This window comes from Diuraphis noxia, unplaced genomic scaffold (assembly GCF_037042655.1).
Source record: "Diuraphis noxia isolate RWA-SAM2 unplaced genomic scaffold, SU_Dnox_SAM2 contig0001, whole genome shotgun sequence".
Taxonomy (NCBI): Eukaryota; Metazoa; Arthropoda; class Insecta; order Hemiptera; family Aphididae; genus Diuraphis; species Diuraphis noxia.
The window spans coordinates 72295696-72317602 of record NW_028301711.1 but is presented as its reverse complement, the minus strand read 5'-3'; the positions used below and the strand labels follow the sequence as shown (position 1 = coordinate 72317602).

At 27.8% G+C, this 21907-nt stretch overlaps 1 protein-coding gene, 1 non-coding gene and 1 pseudogene across 5 annotated transcripts; all 3 read left to right on the top strand.

The window, feature by feature from the left end:
• The window catches only part of LOC149061615 (uncharacterized), a 587539-nt pseudogene that overhangs the window by 546087 nt on the left and 19545 nt on the right, over positions 1–21907 (top strand).
• Positions 343–461, top strand: LOC149061618 (5S ribosomal RNA). The gene has a single exon (XR_016190046.1). It is a non-coding gene; the product is annotated as a 5S ribosomal RNA (ribosomal RNA).
• LOC107170916 (cysteine protease ATG4B-like) lies at positions 7101–21841 on the top strand. Of its 4 annotated transcripts, none has more exons than XM_015521137.2 (11): positions 7101–7711; positions 12601–12744; positions 13251–13431; positions 13991–14155; positions 15660–15837; positions 15909–15988; positions 16091–16215; positions 18167–18245; positions 18349–18503; positions 20593–20782; positions 20991–21841. In XM_015521137.2, the coding sequence occupies exons 3-11, from the start codon at positions 13257–13259 to the stop codon at positions 21050–21052; spliced, it is 1209 nt and encodes a 402-aa protein (XP_015376623.1). In that variant the 5' UTR covers positions 7101–7711; positions 12601–12744; positions 13251–13256; the 3' UTR covers positions 21053–21841. The 4 variants fall into 4 exon arrangements, with proteins under 4 accessions (XP_015376623.1, XP_015376621.1, XP_015376622.1 ...); XM_015521135.2 differs by having other exon boundaries at positions 7101–7955; XM_015521136.2 differs by lacking the exon at positions 12601–12744.

Here is a 21907-nt window from a genome sequence, read left to right as displayed (position 1 = left end):
CGAGCCCCGCACGCATGCCCATCATTGTATACCTACTATAGAGTTATTTTATGCAAAGAAATGTAAGAAATCATTTTCTTGCTACGCTAGAATATTAGAATCATAATGCATTAACATAGTAATAAATTGTGATTTTTTTTTAAATAAGTGTTTTTTTAATTACTTAAAATGAAAATATTATTTGATGTATTCCCCCCCCCCCCCCCCCGAAAATTTGTTCCAGCTTCGACCCTGGATGTAGACGATGTAGTATATAGTTTAAACATAGATAAGATATTATTATTTATTGACTGAATATACATAATACAAAATATATATACAGCCTAAAAACCAATTACAATCGCCAACGACCATACCACGTTGAATACACCAGTTCTCGTCCGATCACTGAAGTTAAGCAACGTCGGGCGTAGTTAGTACTTGGATGGGTGACCGCTTGGGAACACTGCGTGCCGTTGGCAATATTTTATTTTTTTCATTTCGTTTTGGTTACCATGTATATTTTTTAATCTATTTGTCTTTAGTTAACATTTTGTATTTTTATACTATAATGTTTATTTTGTTGATTAATTACCCGTGGCTTAGAAATAGCGACCACAATTTCACCGAACAATACATTTTTACAAATCGATTATAAACAGACTATTTTTTTATTTTTTTTTTACTAAACGAAATATACCCTCGGCGACATAGGCCGTTGGGTTACAAAAAAATCAGACTATTGTTGTCTAGAGTTTTTTTTAAATATTTAGTCACTTTGAATAAATAAATACGTATTCGATAAAATGATACGTGTGTTTTCAAATAGGAAACTTAATCTTGAATAGTTGAATAAATTATTTTTATAACTGTTAAACATTTTTATTTTTTTCATTAATTCGTTATTATTATTATACTTAAAGGATTTAAAAAAACGTAGGTTATTTAAAAAAAAATAAACGAGCATATAATTCCATATCATATTTTAATACATAGGTATACCTATAACACGTAATAGCTTATATAATAGAACACGTTGTGTGTGGGCGATAGTACCCTAAGGGGTAACGAAACAAATTATTTTAGCACTCCTAACTTTACAGTTTACACCTAATGGCTTATTGCCTATTGTTATTCTGTGATGGTGCCGGATATACGTATATTACAGCAGTAACATTTGGTCAGATTAAATATGTCGGGATTGAGTTTACCAGGCACCGGCACACCATGTATGTACAACGTAGATAGAATGTATGTATAGTTGGTTATATTATATTAGGTTCCTATTTTAATAATTATAATTATAATATATTCATAAAGAAGAGATTGTAGCAAACAAATTATTGTTAATAAGTTAGTTTTTCTCTACAGTACTGTTCAAAGAATTTTTTTTCGTTTTAGATTAAAATTGTTTACATTAAAAATTAGCAATAATTGTCAATATTTTTTACCGCAATATAAAAATAAGGAAATATAAGACAGGTGCAAATATCAAGTAATTAGTTTTCGTATCAAAATCAAAAGTTCATACATAATATTATTTAAAAACTAAAATTCAAAAGAGTAATTTCTGTCAAGTGTTTACTCAACGTTTAATCCATTAAGTCCATTAAGACTATATATAATATTATACGCTTTATGCTCACAAATCGTAGTATTGGATTGGTTTTGTTTCATCGCCAAATGTCGCGTAACTGCTCAAGCTCGCAGATAGAATAAATATTTGTTATTATACCTAATATAATTATTAATTATAATTTAAATTGTTGGTTTTATACTCACATATTATACAGAATAAGTACACCTCAAATAACAACTGCGTGGCTCAATTTACCGATAAAATTGCTAATGTATAGGTTTATAATAATATAATAATTTCAAAACAAACTGAGTTTGCTATACGACGTGTCATTTTGAAATTGTTCACTATACCCGCGGAAAAGTATCATACTGGAAATTATAAACCAAAAGAGCGATCATCGTTTAATGATATAATCTGCAGCTATAGACGTTATAGAGACCTATTATGACGGACTGACGTGATAAATGTAACAAATTTAATATTGTTATGTATATATATTATTATAGTCGTGTGTATAAATCGAATAAAATAATGTGTTTTTGATATTAATATAATATGTTCTTCATTTTGTTGACTCCCACTCTTGATCACGGATACGTATACATCGGAACTGTGATTTTTTTCCCGAAACGATACTGATTGCAGAAATGTGCATTTCAGTTGCAATGGTCTAGACGTCTGAGTGGCAGTTGCAACCACATTTATTCTTTTTTACTACGGGTTCGGTACGAGCTTTCGATGGTGAACTCGAGACAGCCGCGGATGGAGCTTTTTCCCGATTGCTGCAACGGTCACGAGCAGGTGCAGCTGCAGGAGGTTCTGCTGTGGGTACAGGGCAGATAGAAGCTGGACGATCGACCGGTGGACATTTGGACGTGGACCGATCGGCCGGTGGACATTTGGACGTGGACCGATCGGCCGGTGGACATTTGGACGTGGACCGATCGGCCGGTGGACATTTGGACGCGAACTGATCGGCTGATGGTGGACTTTTGGACGTGGACCGATCGGACGATGGGCATTTGGACGACGGCGGGTCGGCCGGTGGACCGTTGGGCATCGAACGTTTAGCTGCAGTCGGACAGGTGGAGGTCGACCGATTGGTCGGTGGAATGACGGTGGTCGGATTTGCTTGTTGCTGGACTTCCGGATCCGTCTGTTGACCCGAGTCTCGCTTGGACACACCATTGGTTACGACCGTTCCGAAGTTGATGATGATCTGTGACGATTGTAAGTCTTCCGGGGTGTTACTTTCTTTTGGTTGGTCGGTCGTGCTGGGTTGCATTGGACGCTGCTGGTTCCGGTGCTGTTGCGGACGCGCGTCATTTATTTTGATCCATTTTGGGATCGAATGCAAATTCAAAAAATCACATAGACTAATTTGTGAGCGTTCCGAACTCCCATCGACGACATTATTTTGCGGTTTCGTTGCTACCACCGCGGCGGGCGATTTTTCCTCACATTTTGATATCAGTTTGCAACAGCATCGGACCGACCCGCACGACTGCGCATTTTCATAGTTTTGTCCCATTGTTCTAGTCGTTATACCTAATATTTTTGGGGTGTTACAGTGTTAGGTTAATAGTTAAAAATTTCGTGCGATTATATATTGTCGTTTTATATTTTTTATTCGCTTGTTTTTTTTTATCACACGTCATATTATTATTCTATAGCAACACACTAGTTTGTATTTTATTTTGAATACATGATTCTAATAACGGTATGATGATATGGGTAAATTTCCTATTCAACTCCAAAACAAAACATGTGCAAAAATGCCAAATAGTTTTTAAATTACGTTTGTAAACTGTTTTATAATGTACCTATCTAACAACCGGCGCTTTATAAATGTGTAACGCCGCGGCGGTGTCTAAGTTTTTTATGATTAAACGGCGATGGCGGGATGGTTATTTGTCCTAGATAGGTCATGCTAGGATAACTTCGATTTTAGGTACATTTTTGGTATATGCCTAATGTTTATTTATATTAATATTATACAACGAGTATATAATAAATTAATAACTGTATATTATACAGTATACATCGCCTGTAAAAGTATAAGACAATTGAAAATAGAACAATATTGCATTGGACTGCCGTTCAAAACTTTAAACCTAGTTCAACTATAATACGGTGGTGGGGGCCGGGGGAGGGGGTAGATTTGAAATATTTTATCAATTCTGAAACTATATTATAAACCCAATAGAAATTATATATAGCCACTCAATATCAAATGAGGAAAATATACTTTATAACTCAGTATATACGTCAGTGTTTTGTTTTTGTATTTATAGTACCTACTTATTAATATAATTATATATCATTATATGTATGTACCTACCTTTAAACTTCAAAGTAATACTAAAATAAAATAGGTACATTGGCACATTTCTTTTTGTTGGTATAATAAGTGTTGTAATTGTTGAATCACATAATTTCTTTTAGAACCGTACAAATGTACTATACCTAATGCATAAGGATTTATCGAATTACAATTTAAACTTTAAAGTAAAATAAGAATTAATTTATTATAATTGAATGCCAAATATTTTTAGATTCTGAGCGGAACGAGGAATGTTTCCGAATGTATTGATTTTACCATGATGTGTTTTTTTTGTGTCTGCCATCACGTTTTGGGGCAGTAAAAGTGCTTCGATTTTCGACTTTTCATTACCTTGTTCGATCAGAAAGTGAATCTAGTTAATACTTTGGGCCTTGGGGGGTCAAAAGTAAAAATAATCGGGATAAACAAACTAAAAATTAAGGGAAAAACGGGAAATTTTATGCACAATCAGTTTTCGACAAAATCGATTTTGGTTTTTGATGTAACTTTAAACCAAATGGCCATATAAATATATGCAATTTTCACCGAATGTTTTATGTTTATATAAGTATATTCTATTCACTATGCAATTTTCGACTGAAGTTGAACTATTTATAGGCATATGCAATTTTGGATCATTATTAGTTTTTTTTTTTTAAATTAATATCGATAAAAATTTTTTTGTTGGATAGAAAAGCTTGAAAATTTAATACAAGCTAGGCTCCTAACATATGTTTACATTAGCAGTTGAAAAATATTAAAAATACATAGGCACAATTTTTTTTTAAGTATTTAAAGTTTGAATTTTGACAACATACGTAAAAATCACGAATTCGCAAATTATTTGAAGCTAGAAATTCATAAAAAATGTTCTTTTTAAATCTAAGATTTGAAAATTTTTAATAATCTATAATATATCCTAGACAGATAAACCACTTCCGCTTAGATTCGTTTTTCGTATACAATGATATAATATCATTGGATTAGAATTTAATTCCATTCATTACAGTAACCCACTTGTAACTTGTAACCTGCAGCTATACTGTACAGCAGAGCAACATCCACGACTTACGCGCTTTATTTTATTATATTATTTTATAGTATCTACATCCAAAATAAAATTCATTATGTCGAAACCCCTTTTTGCATAAAAATTGCAGTTTTTCATATTTTTTTTTTGTTTTGTTTTTTCAGGCGTTTTTTGTAAACTACTAGTCATTTTAATTTTTGATCTCCTGAAAATTAGACTTGCTTTTCTACCAGAAAAGATGCTGAAGTTGAAAATTGAAGCATTATTATTTGTTTCAACTATTTAGTATTTATTGTGTATACAGACACAAATAAAAAAAAATAAATAAATAGAAAAAAACACACTCATTATTGCATTAAAATTAATTCTTTCATTGCTCCGCTCGGAATCTGAAACACTGTATTAAACAATACATTCATTACTTTGCTTAGAATTTAAAATATGCAAAAACAGAAAATTTTACTAAAAACTAGTTTTTGAAAAAACATTTTTTGTTGCAGAGATTACGAAAACAAATTATACCGTAAATAGGTACTTTAAATTTTTACCGAATATTGCAGCTTTTTTTTATGCATGGACCATTATTTAAATTTTCTGGTTGATCAAAAATGGCGTTATTACCTCTTTCTATACTTAAACATATTGTAACCTATTTTAGACTATTACATATTATGTTTGTAAGGAGTACGTTTTTAAATAGGTAGTAACACATTTACACATATTACATTTACACGATGGTTATTATTTCCTATTGTCTAGTAATTATACTACAATGTATTAATTTTATACATTTATGCTAAAAATGTTATATTTTTTTGTTAATATACGCGCGAGTATTATCAAAGGTAAACGAAAAAAAACAATAAAATAAAAAACCAAAGGAAAAAAGACCACACAAAAAAACCACGAAAATAAAAATAAAATTGAAAATTTTATATTTTGCTATATTATGTCATATTTCATCAGACATACATTTTTATTTTCTCATTAAACATTAATTATAGATCAATAATCTAATTTACCAGGTATCCTTTGGTTAGATAAAATCGTACTTATACATCTAATTAATAAATAATAGGAAATAAATTAAATAAAGGAATAATATAATAATAAAAAATATTAAGTTCAAAAGTTTTCAATATCGCGTATACCTACCATCAAAATATATTTTTTTATTTATTCAAAATTTACAAATTTGGTTACAAAAATATTCAACAGAAAGAACACCTGGGCATTTAGATTTTTAATTTAAAAGTTAAAAGTTAAATCTAATGAAATATGATGTAATATACCAAAATATAAAATTTTGGTTTTAATTTTCACGGTTTTTTTTTTTTTGCTTTTTGTTTTGTTTCGTGATTCACTTGCGACTATTATCTACTTATAGTTTATAATGCTATTATAAAAGATTTATTTAGTTCATTAGTTCTATGTATTTAATAATATAATTTAGTAATAATAGGATTGTGGAAGGAGGGCAAATGTCCTTGGATGCCGGATTTGCACTGCTCGACTTCCACTCTTCCCTATGTGCTCTCACCCTCTTTTATACGTAGAAATGACCACGAAAATAATAATTATTTCGACTTGTCCTACTAACTGTTTTGTTATGTACCTACACTGTTATACAGAAAACAAATGATATGAGGTATATTATAATTAGGCATATTACTATATTAGGTATAATATAAGTTATAAATGTTATAATATTCATATAATGATACGTTCAATCACAAACGATTTGTACAATTGTATAATTTATTATTATAACAATTACTTATAAAGTTGTAAGTAGTAATTTATAATACATAATACATTAATATCTAATAATAAGTTTTATAATAATGTATTATATTGTATAGGTACGTTGCAAACTTGCAACCTACGAGTTATATCCTTATATGAAATATTATATTATACTAACGGATGCACATCATGCATTGTATAACGAGGAGGTCGACCGATAAAATGCGTAAAAAAAAGAGAAGGACAAACACCGCATACCACGTCTACAGACTGTCGCGGCAAAAACTGCGAAAGTGCGAAAAGTCGAAAACCGTACAAAACTACAAAGCTGGTGGGTAATAGGTATAATCATCCACGGACGCGCGTGCGCAGTGGACCGTCACACAGAGAGTGCATCGTACGCAGTAAATAGTCGTACGCACGTCGTGTCAGCTGCTGCAGCCTCTGCGCTACGCTGACAACAGATCGAGTGCGTTCTTATCACTCGCTCGAAACCTATTTTTACAATTATTGCGAAACAACAACATCAATAATAGTAATAATTAATAATTAAACGGGTGTAAATATATTACTTGGTTTACCCGTATCAAATAACGTTTAAGATATTATCACAGCGTACGGACGGTTTGCAAAAACAAACAAATAAATAATTAAATAATAACAATTAGTACAATTATTACAACGTCGTATTCTTATCGTTTCCACGATCGTATGCGTGTGCCGCTCCTCCCGCCTGACCGACCTCGACGAAACCGTCGACTGTTCGTACGATAATAATAATAAAATATCGTCGTCGTTGTCGAATCACTCTCGGCGACTTTTGTTCATAGTCTTGTCTGTGTCGTCACTCGTCCGGCAGATGTGTTGGTCTTGGTACCTTCTTACGTTTGATTAAGACGCGCCGCCCAGAAGGACGTTGGTTGTCGACTCGTCGTCGTCGTCGTCGTCGTTGTCGTCAATGTCCCAACGCGGTAGCCGTATTCAGTCGCGACTCGTAAATAGCAAATAAACCTAGTTGTTCATCGACCGATTCGACTAGCTCGACCGATAGGTACTTAAGTAATAAAGCATAACATAATATAGTAGTTATTATGACTTGTGGGCCACCGATGGGTGACCATCGTCACCAACGGATATTCGGCTGGCCATCGGTATTCGTCGCCGCACCGGGTTCTCTAAATATATTCTAAATATATTACACCTCGCATGAATATCGCTTTTTGTTGTTGTTGTTATTGCTATATTATTATACAATTGTGAGGTGCATATTTGGACGTAAACATTATCAATTCACCGTAAGTACTACGCCTACCTGCAAGCTTAATTTTTGTTGCACTCAAAAAAATAAATATTTTTAATTATACCGTAGCTGTTCACTGAGAATTCAATACATCACTGCTTTGATAACTAATGCCAACTCAGACTAATTCATGTTAGGTATCTACTAAAAACTTTTCAATACATCCTGGTACATTTTTATTTTTACACAGTTGGGTAATTAACAACAAATTAATTGTCTGCAATAGAATAATGCTCCCTTTAGTACCAAAACATTGACTTTATACATTTATCCAAATCATATAAAACTAATATCCATGAGGTTTAATAGCATTTTGTTCTTGGTAAAGGGTAGAGTCCTGAGAAATTTAATTTAAAGTAAGATGTTGAATCAGCTTCTCATACCCTCTTTCGCCATCTGACATCCACATTATAGTTCTTATATAAAAAACAAACAAGAACATGTTATGTTTCAGCTAGCAACTAACAAATAATATATAATCGAATTACTGTCATCAATGAATAGTCTGACAATATTGGTATTATTCTATGTATTAATTGATAATAGCTTGCCATTTGTTGGACTGACTTTTGCAATATTTTAAAGTAAAACTTACGGTGTTGACTGTACTTTTATTTTTATTTTTTGTTTAAATTAACTTAAATATTTGCATAAAACATAATTAGGTATGTGATTTAGGTTTATAAAATATTAATATTGCTATATAAGTTGGTATAATAAGGTAACCTAATTATATTTTACATACACTTTATAGTTGGTACATATACACAAATGTAATTACCTAGGTAGGTACTTATAAAAGCATTACTCATAAGTTGGATTTTATAAATCTATACAAAAATTAGGTATCTATATCTTTTAGAATAATTAAAACACATAGACAGTGGCGCCGAAGTCTATGTTGAAGTCGGGCCATGGCCCGACCTCTTTTTTTAAAAATGTGGCTGTCAGGCTGCTTTATATTAACATCATATAACTTTTATTATGAATAAATGTATATTTCACACCCCCTACCCCAAATTTGAATACTTTTTTACGCCAATGGATATTGAGGTCGCGAAGTTTTAAAATTGCCCGACCACATTTTAAAAACTTCGACGCCACTGCACATAGATATAATATGTGATTACTCCTAATAATCAAACCAGTAACAAAATATAGGTATTATATTTCTGATTATTGTGAGGAATTGGTATAAATTTCATAGAAAGATCTTTAGGGAGACTAAATATTATTTGGAAAATAATCTATAGATACCTTCTATTTTTTAATAAATTATATTTTGTTTTGGTCATTCTAAAATATTACAGATTTTACTCGGTTTGTGCGTTATCATATTTAATTGGTAAAAAAGCAGTACCTACCTAACCTTTTTTTAATTAAAAATTAACATTAAATTAGTATTTTCATATCTAGGTATTTTAAAAATAATTATTAAATAGTCCATCAGATAAGACCTCTCCAAATGTATGTACGATAAGTGTTTCTCATTGAATGTCAAGTAATACATTGGCATACAATTTGCATATGAAACTTTACTTTCTAATTTGTTCGTTTAATTGTTATAACATTGAATTGTTACAAAAGTGTTTAAAAATACATAGCTTAGCAAATAAATTTCGAAATACTTAATTAAATATTAATTCTCTTATTTTTGCTTTCAACAATTTATTAATTTTAAACTATAAGTTTGTAATTAATTTATTTTATGTTGAATATTACAACTTATTTTAAAAACTTTTAATTTCTAAACACTTTTCTAATGTTTTGTTTCGTTGTAAAAAAAAAACCTATAGAAGTTCAATTTGTCTAATGGACCAATTTTATTGTTAAATATTTGAATTACAAAGCAATATTTAAATTCAGTTATGTGGTAGTATTTCTTACATAATATTATATTATTATTTAGATAAGTTACGGGGGTTGGAAGTGGTGATTTCTCTCTGTTTGCTTCAATACAGTAAATTAGAACCTTTTCTATTTGTGATTGTCAATTGAACAATTGAAGCAATACAAATTCTACAAATTTAAGGATAAACTTCAGAAGTGATTATACCATTTTTTTTTTTAACTCAAAGGTTGGTTTACAACTCCAAGTAGGGTTGCCAGCTGGCTGGTATGTTCGTGGTCCATCCAGTATAATATCACATTCATAGATTTAAAAAAAGCTGGTTGCCGGTATTAATTTATAAAAACCCGTATTTTAAAGTAATAATTGTAAAATTATAAAATCCAGTATTTCCATATGATTGAGAGTTTCTATATAAATATATATATATTTTATTGTTTTTGTGAAATTGGTTATCAGTAGGGCTTGGATGTTTGTGCACTTGAATCTACTGTAATATGCATGCATTTATGCACTAAAAAATTATGAAATACCGAGTGATTCTTTTATTGAACACTCATTATTTCAAAAATTACTAATGTTTTTGAAAATATTTTTTTACATAGTTTCAAGTTGTTTAAAAACCAACGTTTTTATCAAAACATTTTATTTTAAAATATTTTTATCCTTATCATTTTTTAAGTTTTTTACTTTTCTGAATGACAACATAGAGTTTTAATTTCATATTCCAAAGCAGAATATTTTTCTAAGTATTTTGATTCATAAAAATTGAATTTAGGACGAGTAGTTTATGAGTTATAAGTATTTAAAGTTTAGATTGGCAGAGTGGAGTGGTACGGAGTTACCCCGCAAAATGTTTGTCCACTACTCCACTTGTCTAAACTTTAAATACTTATAACTCATAAACTACTCGGCCTAAATTCGATTTTTATGAATCAAAATACTTAGAAAAATATTTTGCTTTGGAATATGAAATTAAAACTATGTTATCATTCAAAAAAGTAAAAAACATAAAAAATTATAAGGATTAAAAATATAATTTTTTAATAAAAATGTTGGTTTTTTAACAAATTGAAACTATGTAAAATACTTTTGTTGTCCTTTCCTCATTTTATATTTTTATTATTTTCATACTATTGTCTTTCATCTATAAGTTTTATTATTTTCTTGTTAATCCATTAATCCATGCTTTTATTGATTCTTTCTTTTCATTTTTTGTTAATACAGTATTCACTGCATTTTTGATTACTAATTTTATGTTTTCCCATGCTTTATTCACAGGATCGTCTGTGTTTCTTTTTTTAATATTTGCGATCCATATGGTGTCTATTATTGTTCTTCAACCTCTGCTTTCTTAAGTAATCTGACGACTCACACTATATTTGTTTTGCTGTATTTTTGGCCTTTATGATTTTTTTAAAACTGAGTTTGTATTTCATCATTAAAAGAGAATCACCGAACAAAAGTCCGGCGAAAAAAAGTCTGATGAACAAAAGTCCGGTTACAAAAGTCCCACAAAAAAAAGTCTGAAGTCATAAAAGTCCCGCGAAAAAAAGTCCGGCTTAAAGATACCCAATAAATCGACTTTTGTAACCGGGCTTTTGTTTGTCGGACTTTCTTTCGCCGGACTTTTAGGTAGAATCCTTGATATCCCAAATTTTTATGATAGCTGTCACCGTCAGCACTCAGATTGGGGTATGCTTTGCAGAATATAACTTTGTAGTTGTTTGCTACTTGTTATTTTATGCTTGGACAAAATTTTTATGCTACAAGAATCCAATTCAGAAGACAAAATAGTAATTGCCTAACTAGAGATGTTAAACTGGTGGTTTCCCCATGCCTTCCACATCACAGCCCTGTTTTTAGGAATTGGCGGCCAAGTGTAGATAACATTGTTAATCTAGACTTAGTACTAGAAGCGCTGCTGCCCACTTCTAGGTCCATTATAGTCGGTTCTTACGACAGGTATGGACTGCCATGGATGTATTCTATAACCCCCATCAACAGAAGATGATTATACCATATTAATCATAAATTTAAAATATAATTACACATTAGGTAGTTACTGAATTAAAATAAACAAATCAATTCTTGTGTGTTTGAAAAATAAGTTACCTATGAATATAAATTTAGTATATTTAATATAGTATAACGTTATGTACCTTTTTACAAATCTTTGATCTCAGAAAAATATATACATTATACATTGGCATTTGTATAGTTTATATTTATATTATACTTTTAAATTAAATAGACTGAATCATATTGTATAAAAATGGTATCGTTTTATACTTATATGGGTACTTAGTATACATTTTAACTAATCCTTTTATATCAAAAATAATAATATAATAATGTAATTATTAAAAATCCAAAAATCAATAATAAATTAATGCTATTAACTAATTTTCTGATTATTTGATCTGCTAAAATATCTTTTTACAGTATTTTAAATATTATTAGATGTCATCACTGGTTTTCGATTTGGTAGTTAAAAACAATTAAAACCTAATTAAAAAACACATTGCTTTTTTCACCTCTTCTAAATTATATGTTTTTACATTTTAGGAATCCATTTACATAAATATTTAAAACTACTAATAAAGAATACAATTCATTTTCTATGTGATAAAATATCATATAAGTTATGTTTTTCAACATTTGGTGGTATACTTAAACTTTGATTTATATAAAAATAATAAAATATTCCTACCTAAAATAGTAATTATATTTTAATTTTGGATAATCATGTAATCTAATCTTTTACATACTTTTTTTTGTTGTCACTCAGAAAAATCAAGATTAATTTATAAAATAATGCATTATGTTCAAAAAATGAAATATACACTGTTAATATTATAATACAAATATACAATACATTAATACAGATACTCATAAGTCAGAAATCAATATTGGTAAACCATATTATTTTAAGGTTTGTAATTTATCATGTTATATTAGATGTATATTAGAATATATTGAAAGCACTAATTTAGAGCTAATATCTTTAAAAATAATTATGGTCTTTTAATTAATGCTAATCTATGTACATATATATAATACATAGATAATAGATGATATATTACCAAATTTCAAATGATCACTTAGAAAAACAATAATTTTAATTTTATTAATATAATGATAAATACTTAAAATATTATGATAACATTTGATTGCCTTACATTAGTAAAATATGCTTATAAAAGAAAAGTATGAAGTTATTACACTGAAATAGGTTTAAACAAAAATTGATTCTCAAAATGTAAAACCTATTAGTGGAAAAAGGAATGTCATTTTTTCTAATTTGATGGGAGCTTGTTACTCCCAAATTATTCATTATCTTTTTATGTAGCAATTATATTGTTTTGTATATAATGCTATTTTAATAATTTTACAATCGTTGATATATTTTAAAGTTCTTAAATTATATTTTTGATCTAGACATGCATGGATTGGAAGCAAATAATTCAAAAACATAGTCGTAAGATCTTGAATAGAATCAGTATGGACTTGATGTTAGAAGCGTATTTGACACACGAATCAAGTCTCATGGATTTGGAAGATATACCGCAAACAGTTGATCCTGTATGGATACTAGGAAAAAAATACAGTACACTTATTGGTAACTAAAAGTTATACTTTATTTTTAAAAATGTCTAAAAAACCTTTCCTTGAGTAATAGTAATATTATGTTTTATAAAAATTATTTCTTGTTGCTAAAAAGACCTGATAAGTAAATAATTCTGAAAATATTATTTTCTGTTAGTTTCTTTCTACATTAAATTTCTATTAAGATGCTCCACCAGCTTACATTGTCTCTACCTTATATATATATGTATATGTTTCAGCAAATCTATGTGAAAGATTCTTACTAGCTTATTTATACTTCATAGTTATCATTAGAATAAATTTATATTTTATAGACTATACCTTTTAATTTATTAAAATTAATCATTTTTAAAACTTGTTCTAGATTTAAATTTGTAATGCACTATAAATAAATACTTCTATTTATATTTATATTAGATGATTTTCTTTTCTTGATGTCTTTGTTTTCTAAATGTTTTCTGTGTATTAAATGAGAAGATTATTTTGTGAAAATTACTCTAACAAATTTTAAAATCATTTTAATTACCTTTTATTGTTTAGTATTATTATGTATATTAATTTATTATGTGTAGATTTACAACAAATTCGGAATGATATCCAATCCAGATTATGGTTTACTTACCGGAAAGGTTTTGTTCAAATTGGCAATACAAATTTCACCTCTGACAGAGGTTGGGGATGTATGTTACGATGCGGACAGATGGTTATTGGCCAAGCACTAATATTCTTACATCTTGGTGAGTTGTATAAATTATTTAAATGTAATTTTACATTTACAATATAAAATATAATATATGGGCTAAACTATTTTCTATTTTCTAATATTTAATTTATAAAAATATCTAAATTAACTCAAAATATGTTGTAGTTGGTGTATCTATTTATTTTCTAAAATCTCTATTAAATAAGTTTGTTGTGTTGATATTAATTTTGTGTAATTAACAGCTAAGACTTAAACTTAAGTTATTTAGTTCTTACACAACATTTATTTTTAATTATATTTAATTTTAAATTGATGAGAAATTCATAGTAAGTAGAAATTTAGAATGCTTTTAGAGTGAACATTGCTAAAAAATGTTAATTTGACAAAAATAAATACTTAAATACCTATTAAAAAAACTTGATCAGTGACATTTTTCAAAACTATTTTTAAATTTTTATGTGTCCGTAACACTATAACACTTTGAAACTTCCTCAAATATATTATCCAAAATAATTGTTGCTATTTAACGTATTATTTTCTACATCAAATGAAGAATATTACAATTATTTAGATTAAAATATGAATACCAGTGTAAGGAATAAGAAGTATGCTCATTGCTCAATGGTAAGTCTGCATATTTTTTAAAGGATAATGTATGCAATCAACAATAAACTCAAGGTAACATCACACATATACATTTAATCTTATGCAATGCTATATGCACTAAAACACAAGCCGATGCACATGCATGAAATAGGACAAAAACATGGTTTGTGTTGAGCTTACTTCTCATTTCTTATACTATAATGAACTCAATTTTTCTAAAATCATATAATAAGTGTTTAAAAATATATATTATATCATATTTATGTATTTTAAGTCAATGAAACAAATAGGCTGAGACAACAAATTGTAATATTTTTATTTTTATTACTGATAAGTAGGTAAATTAAAAACTTGTCCAATATTTAAGGCTCATAGTTTGTGTGGCATTTTTGATTGATTGTTTCTCTTTATAGTAAATCTTTATTGTGTCTTATTTCATCTGTTTTTGTTTGAGAACCTTAATTGCTTAACCACATTCTTTGAATTTAATCTGAAATCGGTTAATTGGTCGTTGAGGATTAAAGGTCTAATGATAAAGGCAGATCTATCAATCTTGAGGAGTTTATTGAAACTGGTTAGTTCATGGTATTTTTAGTCACTCAAGAGTAGGTAAAGGTATATCACTGAGTGATAGTTCTAGATAACATCTAGTGATGCACTAAGTGCAAGTCTTTGAGTGGTGCCCACCGTAATCAAATATCTACAACCCAGTTACTTTGTTTTAAGCTGTGTTTTACTATTTTTTTTTATAATGATACAAAAAAGTTTTATAATTTAGATATACAAATAAATAGAGGATAATATAATTACTATAATATAAATTATATTACGCATTATTAATAATAAATAAAATAATTAATTATGGTTTTTGAAATGAAATAACATTTTTTCATGTTTACATATAAATTTATTTGAAAAATAAACCTTTCTAGGTAGAGATTGGCGCTGGGATCCAGATAAGAGAGATATAGATTACTTAAAAATTCTAAGAATGTTCGAAGACAAGCGATCTGCACCCTATTCAATTCATCAGATTGCTCTTATGGGTGTATCTCATGGTAAGCAAGTTGGTGAGTGGTTTGGTCCAAACACAATAGCTCAAGTGTTAAAGTAAGTATTTTTTTGGATGACAAAATTCATGGTTTAAAAAGTTATATATTATATGTATTATTATTGTATAGAAAATTAGCCACTATGGACGAATTGAGCTCTCTTGTTTTTCATGTTGCATTAGACAACACACTAGTCATTAATGAAGTCAGTGAGTACACAATATTCATGATTAAAATCCTTTTTTCTAATTGATAATATATATATATATATAAAATATTTTTTAAACTACATTATTATTTATTTTTTTTAGAAAAATTATGTACTGTGATGGAACAAACTAATTCTAATAAGCAAACTTGGAAACCTTTGGTACTAGTGATTCCTTTACGTTTAGGAATAAGTGTAATTAACCCTGCTTATGTTCAAGGTGTTAAAGTGAGTAACATAGCATATATTAGATTAGTAAACTAGGCGATGCAAATGTTGCTCAGTGAAGATATTTTGTCATCTAGTTGATTGTATTTTAAAAGACTGGGTGACACAATTTTCAACAAATAATTTTTATACCACCTATATTAAAAAAATAATGTAGAGAAGAATAGCTTTATAGATTGGTAATAGGTACTTAAATGGACAGGTAATGTCATATTATCAATTTTAAATACAAAATGCTTGTATTATTGTTGGATATGAGAAATTAAGTTATAATAGTAATAGTAATAATCATTATACATTTATAACGATAAGCTTACAAATTCTGATAATGTGTACAAATGTTCACAAAAAAAAATTCATTATTATATGTGTGGAATGAGATGGTTCACTGAATCGATAGGTAATTGGCTTTATTTTGGCTATGCAACCAAACTAATTATCTGGTTCAATTACATTTTTAGATGGGTTTTGCTTCAAAGAAATGGTTAAGTGTTTTAGATGTATGGAAAATTAAACAAAATTGCACGTTTCAGTTTTTTTCATATAAAAATGCACTAAATACTACTGTTGTACACATATTTTAGATTCTGAGCGGAGCGATGAATGTATTGATTTTACCATGATGTGTTTTAATTTTTTTATTTTTTTTTGTGTCTGTCATCACGTTTTGGGGCAGTAAAAGTGCTTCGATTTAACTTCAGTACCTCGTTGGATCAGAAAGTGAATCTGGTTGGTACTTTGGGGGGTCAAAAGTAAAAATAATCGGGATAAACAAACTAAAAATTAAGGGAAAAACGGGAAATTTTACGCACAATCAATTTTCGACAAAATCAATTTTGGTTTTTGATATAACTTTAAAACAAATGACCATCATAGATACATGAAATTTTCACTGAATGTTTGTATAGGTATATTCTATCCACCTTGCAATTAATTAATTCATAGTCACAATTTTTTTTTTTACAAGGATTTAAAGTTTGAATTTTGACAGCATATACGTAAAAATCACGAAAATTCGCAAATTATTTTAAGCTAGAAAATTTTAAAAACAAAATGTCTTTTTAAATCTAAGATTTGAAAATTTTTAATAATCTATAATATATCCTAGACTAATAAACTGTTTCCGCTTAGAATCGTTTTTTGTATACATTGATATAATATCATTGGATTCAAACTTAATTCCATCCATTACAGAAACCCACTTGTAATCTACTGTACAGCAGAGCGACATCTACGACTTACCTGCTTTTTTATACTATGTTGTTATATGAAGTATTGGACTAGGACTTTTATATAATATAATTTTATATATATACAGAGTGTCTCACGATGATGCGACATATAGAATAACTTTTCTTGTACTCAATATTTTTACATTTTTTTTCTGTATAATTCAGAATAATATTATTGAAATATGAGAAAGTTATTTTGTTTTATGAAAACAGTTTTGTCCAAAATCAATCTTTCCCGTTCTCACCAGATACTCATTTTAACAAAATCCATTTTAGGCATTTTAATAAAATTAAATTGCTGATGGTTTTTAAATATAGATTAATAAATGTCTACTATAGTTCAATATATTTTATGTATTGATAATACATTGTTTAATGTTATTTACAATACTAATAAAAATCATTAAAAATCAATTAGTGTAAAAAATAAAAATATTTATTTAATCTAATATTTTGTATAATTTTATATTATTTTAGTTTGGGTACTAATAATTGATAGAAAATTATTAATATATAATATATTAAAAGCTTTTATGTTAATCTGTGATCCTAATTTATATTCAAAATTAATTTGTTGCTTCTTTTACAATCAGTTAATTTTGAGAATATAAAAATCCTCGGCTTCTATTTATAAATTAAAAATTAAAATATTGTGAATTTGATTTGGCAATTTTAAAAATGATTAAATATTAATTAGATTTGTTATGTTTATGTTTCAGATGTGTTTCACTTTCTCACAGTCTTTAGGTGTGATTGGTGGAAGACCTAACCATGCTCTATATTTTATAGGTTTTGTGGGTATATAAATCATTTTTAATGATTCCATGACCAATTTAACTATTGGTTGTTGATAGCTGATATTTAGTTGTAATATAAGTTTTATTTGATTTTTGTAAATTAGGCAATGATGTAATATTTTTGGATCCACACACGACACAGCAAATAGGAATGCTGCCGAACAAAGATATAGAAACCGAACATAAAATTGATCATTCATATCACTGCCAGCAAATTAACAGACTACCAATCCTTAACATGGATCCATCACTTGCCGCCGTAAGTGGTTTTTTACTTTTACTGTCATAGTTATGATGCATATTTCCTAAAATTACTTTTAAATAAATGAAAAAAAAAATGGAATAACTTCTTTGTTAGCAACAACTTGGGCCTCTGCTGAAAATAGTTACCACAAAAAAGAAAAAAAAACAATTTTTTTGAGTCCTAAATTTCAAGATAAATATAAGATAATATTACATTTAAATTTAATACTGATGATTTTTATTATTAAATAACTTTTACCTTCAGATACATTTTCTTAAAGGCTTAGGAAGTAACTTTTCATTAGTTGACATTAGTACTGTGCATAATTTGACGAATAAAATTATTATAGTTGTTATATGTCTGATGAAAAGTTACAGAAGACAATGTGTGTTAAGAGTTTCAAAAAGTTAACTATGTAGGTTCCCGGTTTTTAAGTTTTTGCATATAATTACTAAACATATGTAGTATTATAAGAGTTAAGTATGTTACAGATTTGTTCATCACAAGAGTGTAACAAGAACAATATTTCTTTTAATATTGACAATATTTCAAGGGTTAGGAAATATTTAGGTTTGTGAGTAAATTATATGTGTTATATCTATGTACATAAGAGATACTTTTTAGTTACTTGCTAACTGATAAGTGTTAGCAAAACATAAAAATAATAATAATAATAAAAATTAGAAGAAATTAGTACCTACAATGAATAGTGAAAAACAAGTTTTATATTTGGATTCAAGTCGACTAGAAAAATAACTTTCCATTCAATTATGAGATCTTTATAATACCCATGGTTACACAAAAATATACAAAAAATGAAGATATTAATTGTCTACATTATATAAATTGCAAAACAAATGTATTAATTTATATTAAAATTAACTTAAAGATGTGTATTTGTGTTTGCTACGTTAGTTATCAACAGTGTGATATTATGTGAATTAAAATGTGTGATAGTTAAATATTTAAATAGTCGTACCTCAACTTTTGGGTATTAAACATTTTTTAATCCAAATTTATGAAATATGCAAGTTAACTTGGATTTATGGATTTGGATAGATTTAAAATTGGCTGTTATTTTTACTTGACTTAAGAAAAAATATGATTAATTAATAGTTTACCCACTTATTAAAAGTTATAAAGATAGTATATTATTATTACTAAATATAAATTAATATTTTGAATATAATTGATTCAATGAATTAATAGATTTTTTTAAATAAATAAGTACCAGTTGTTTAATAACTGGGTTATGATTTTTATATAAAAAATTCTGTTTTATTCTTTTAGCATTCTGTTAAAATCACCGCTGTCGTCTGATTTGCTCAAATAATTAAAAAAAAACATGTTATGCTATTTTTTATCTTGTTGCAACAAAATTTAATTTTTCAAATATGCCATTGTATCATGTTAGCAGCCCCATCAAATTAACTGTTGTAATTAATTTTATCTAAATCATGTAGTTTTATTTAATCTTTTAATTAATTTAATACTGCTACCTCACTAAAATTATGCTAAAGCATTACACTGTGTGATAATTTTTATGCATTACTGTTTAACACAAATTTAATACAATTAGTAAGTTGATCCATCATACTTACATCTTGAATACTAACAATCATAATACTGCATTTTTTATTTTATTTTATTTCTTCTATAATTTTTACCTTCAATAGGAGCATCAATTCTATTTTTTCATAAATTTTGTGCTTCGATAAAAAAGTAATAAGTGATTCTCATTAACTTGTTATCTTTATGTCATTTGATTCAATTGATTTTTAATATCTTTAAAGTTTTTTAGTTAAGTAAAAACTACCAAATACCTAACCCGAAGAGGAATTAGTACAAATAAATAAAAAACATGCAAAAACTTAGAGATTAATAAGTTTTAAGCTTACATTTCATCTTATTTTCTCTTGAGATTTTTGAATGGAAAGAAATTTTTTTTTACGAAATACTGTATTGTATTACAGTAAAATTATATTTGCGACCCATATTAATATAAATTACAAATGTCAAGTTACGATTTTCTTGGATACCAATTAGAGCTGCATATTTAAGTATCTAATATAATATATTCTAATAACATGTGTGGTGATTTTAGTGTTTTATGTGCCAGACTGAAAACGATTTTAACACACTGTGTAATGAGCTAAAAGTACATTTAGTGCAGTCTGACCATTCACCATCACAACCATTAATCACTATATGTGAAGATCGGCCATCCGATTGGACGTTAGACACCTCCGGAACTCTATCCACATCGTCTGAAAATGTTGCTGTGTCATTATCAGGTAAGTCACATCCTATAGATGTTTTTTTCAATAAAAATAAAAAGTTTAAGGTTAAATTGTCTACATACATATTATATACTTCAATATTTTTAATTTGTTGTATAAAAGTGATTTTCTTGATCACTGAGTTGGTTGATATAGTTGATGCAGTCACCTGCTGTTAAATTGTATATTGAAATATTTTAATTTAATTTTTGTTTTTTTTCAGACTTGGAACTAAGTGACAAAAAATTGTTAACTGATTCAGACGACGATTTTGAACTGTTGTGATATATATGATTTATGAACCAAAAGGATTCTTAATAATTCTTAACATTCATATTTAAGTAGGGCATATTTATATTTATGCAAACAAACAATAAAACATTATATTATACAGTTTAAAAAAGATAATGTATAATACAATTTCTGGTTGGTGTCTCAGTGAATATGTTTTGATAGCCCTTCCAATTAAATGTTCTTTAATTTTTATTATTATTATATAATCATTATTACTATCATAATTATTATTAATTTATTATTAGTTTCGGTTATGTTTTATGTTATTAAAAATATTTTTGTTATTACAACACATGAAGTATAATTTTACTAAGCAATTCTCGTTTAAACACTGCTGGTGTACAAATCTTTATTTCACGATTTTAAATGATCGATTATCATTGAATTTGTTGTTTAATTTTCATAATATGATTTATGTAGGAAATTATTACAGCATTAAAGCCCTTAATGTTAAACTAGTCTGTATTTTTAATTTTTCATAAATATGTATACTCAACTATGCAAAACAAAAATGAAACAAATTGTTTCCTTTACACATTAAGTATGTCAAACTTATTATTTTGTCCCAAATAACCTTTTTTTTTTATTATATATATGTTATATTATTGGTTAGTATACGATCAATCATTGTTTAACTTGGCTGCCGTACGTATAGCAATACAATATTTGCAATAAAATATGTTAATTATTTTTGTTGAATTGTGTAATACAAATAAATAATTTAACTAAATGTAAATGTAAATGAAAAGAAACCAAATTAAAATAAATATATTTTATTTATTCTTTGTATTTATTTGGATTTATCAAAATCTAGAAATATAATATTCTGTCTTCTGGTATTTCATA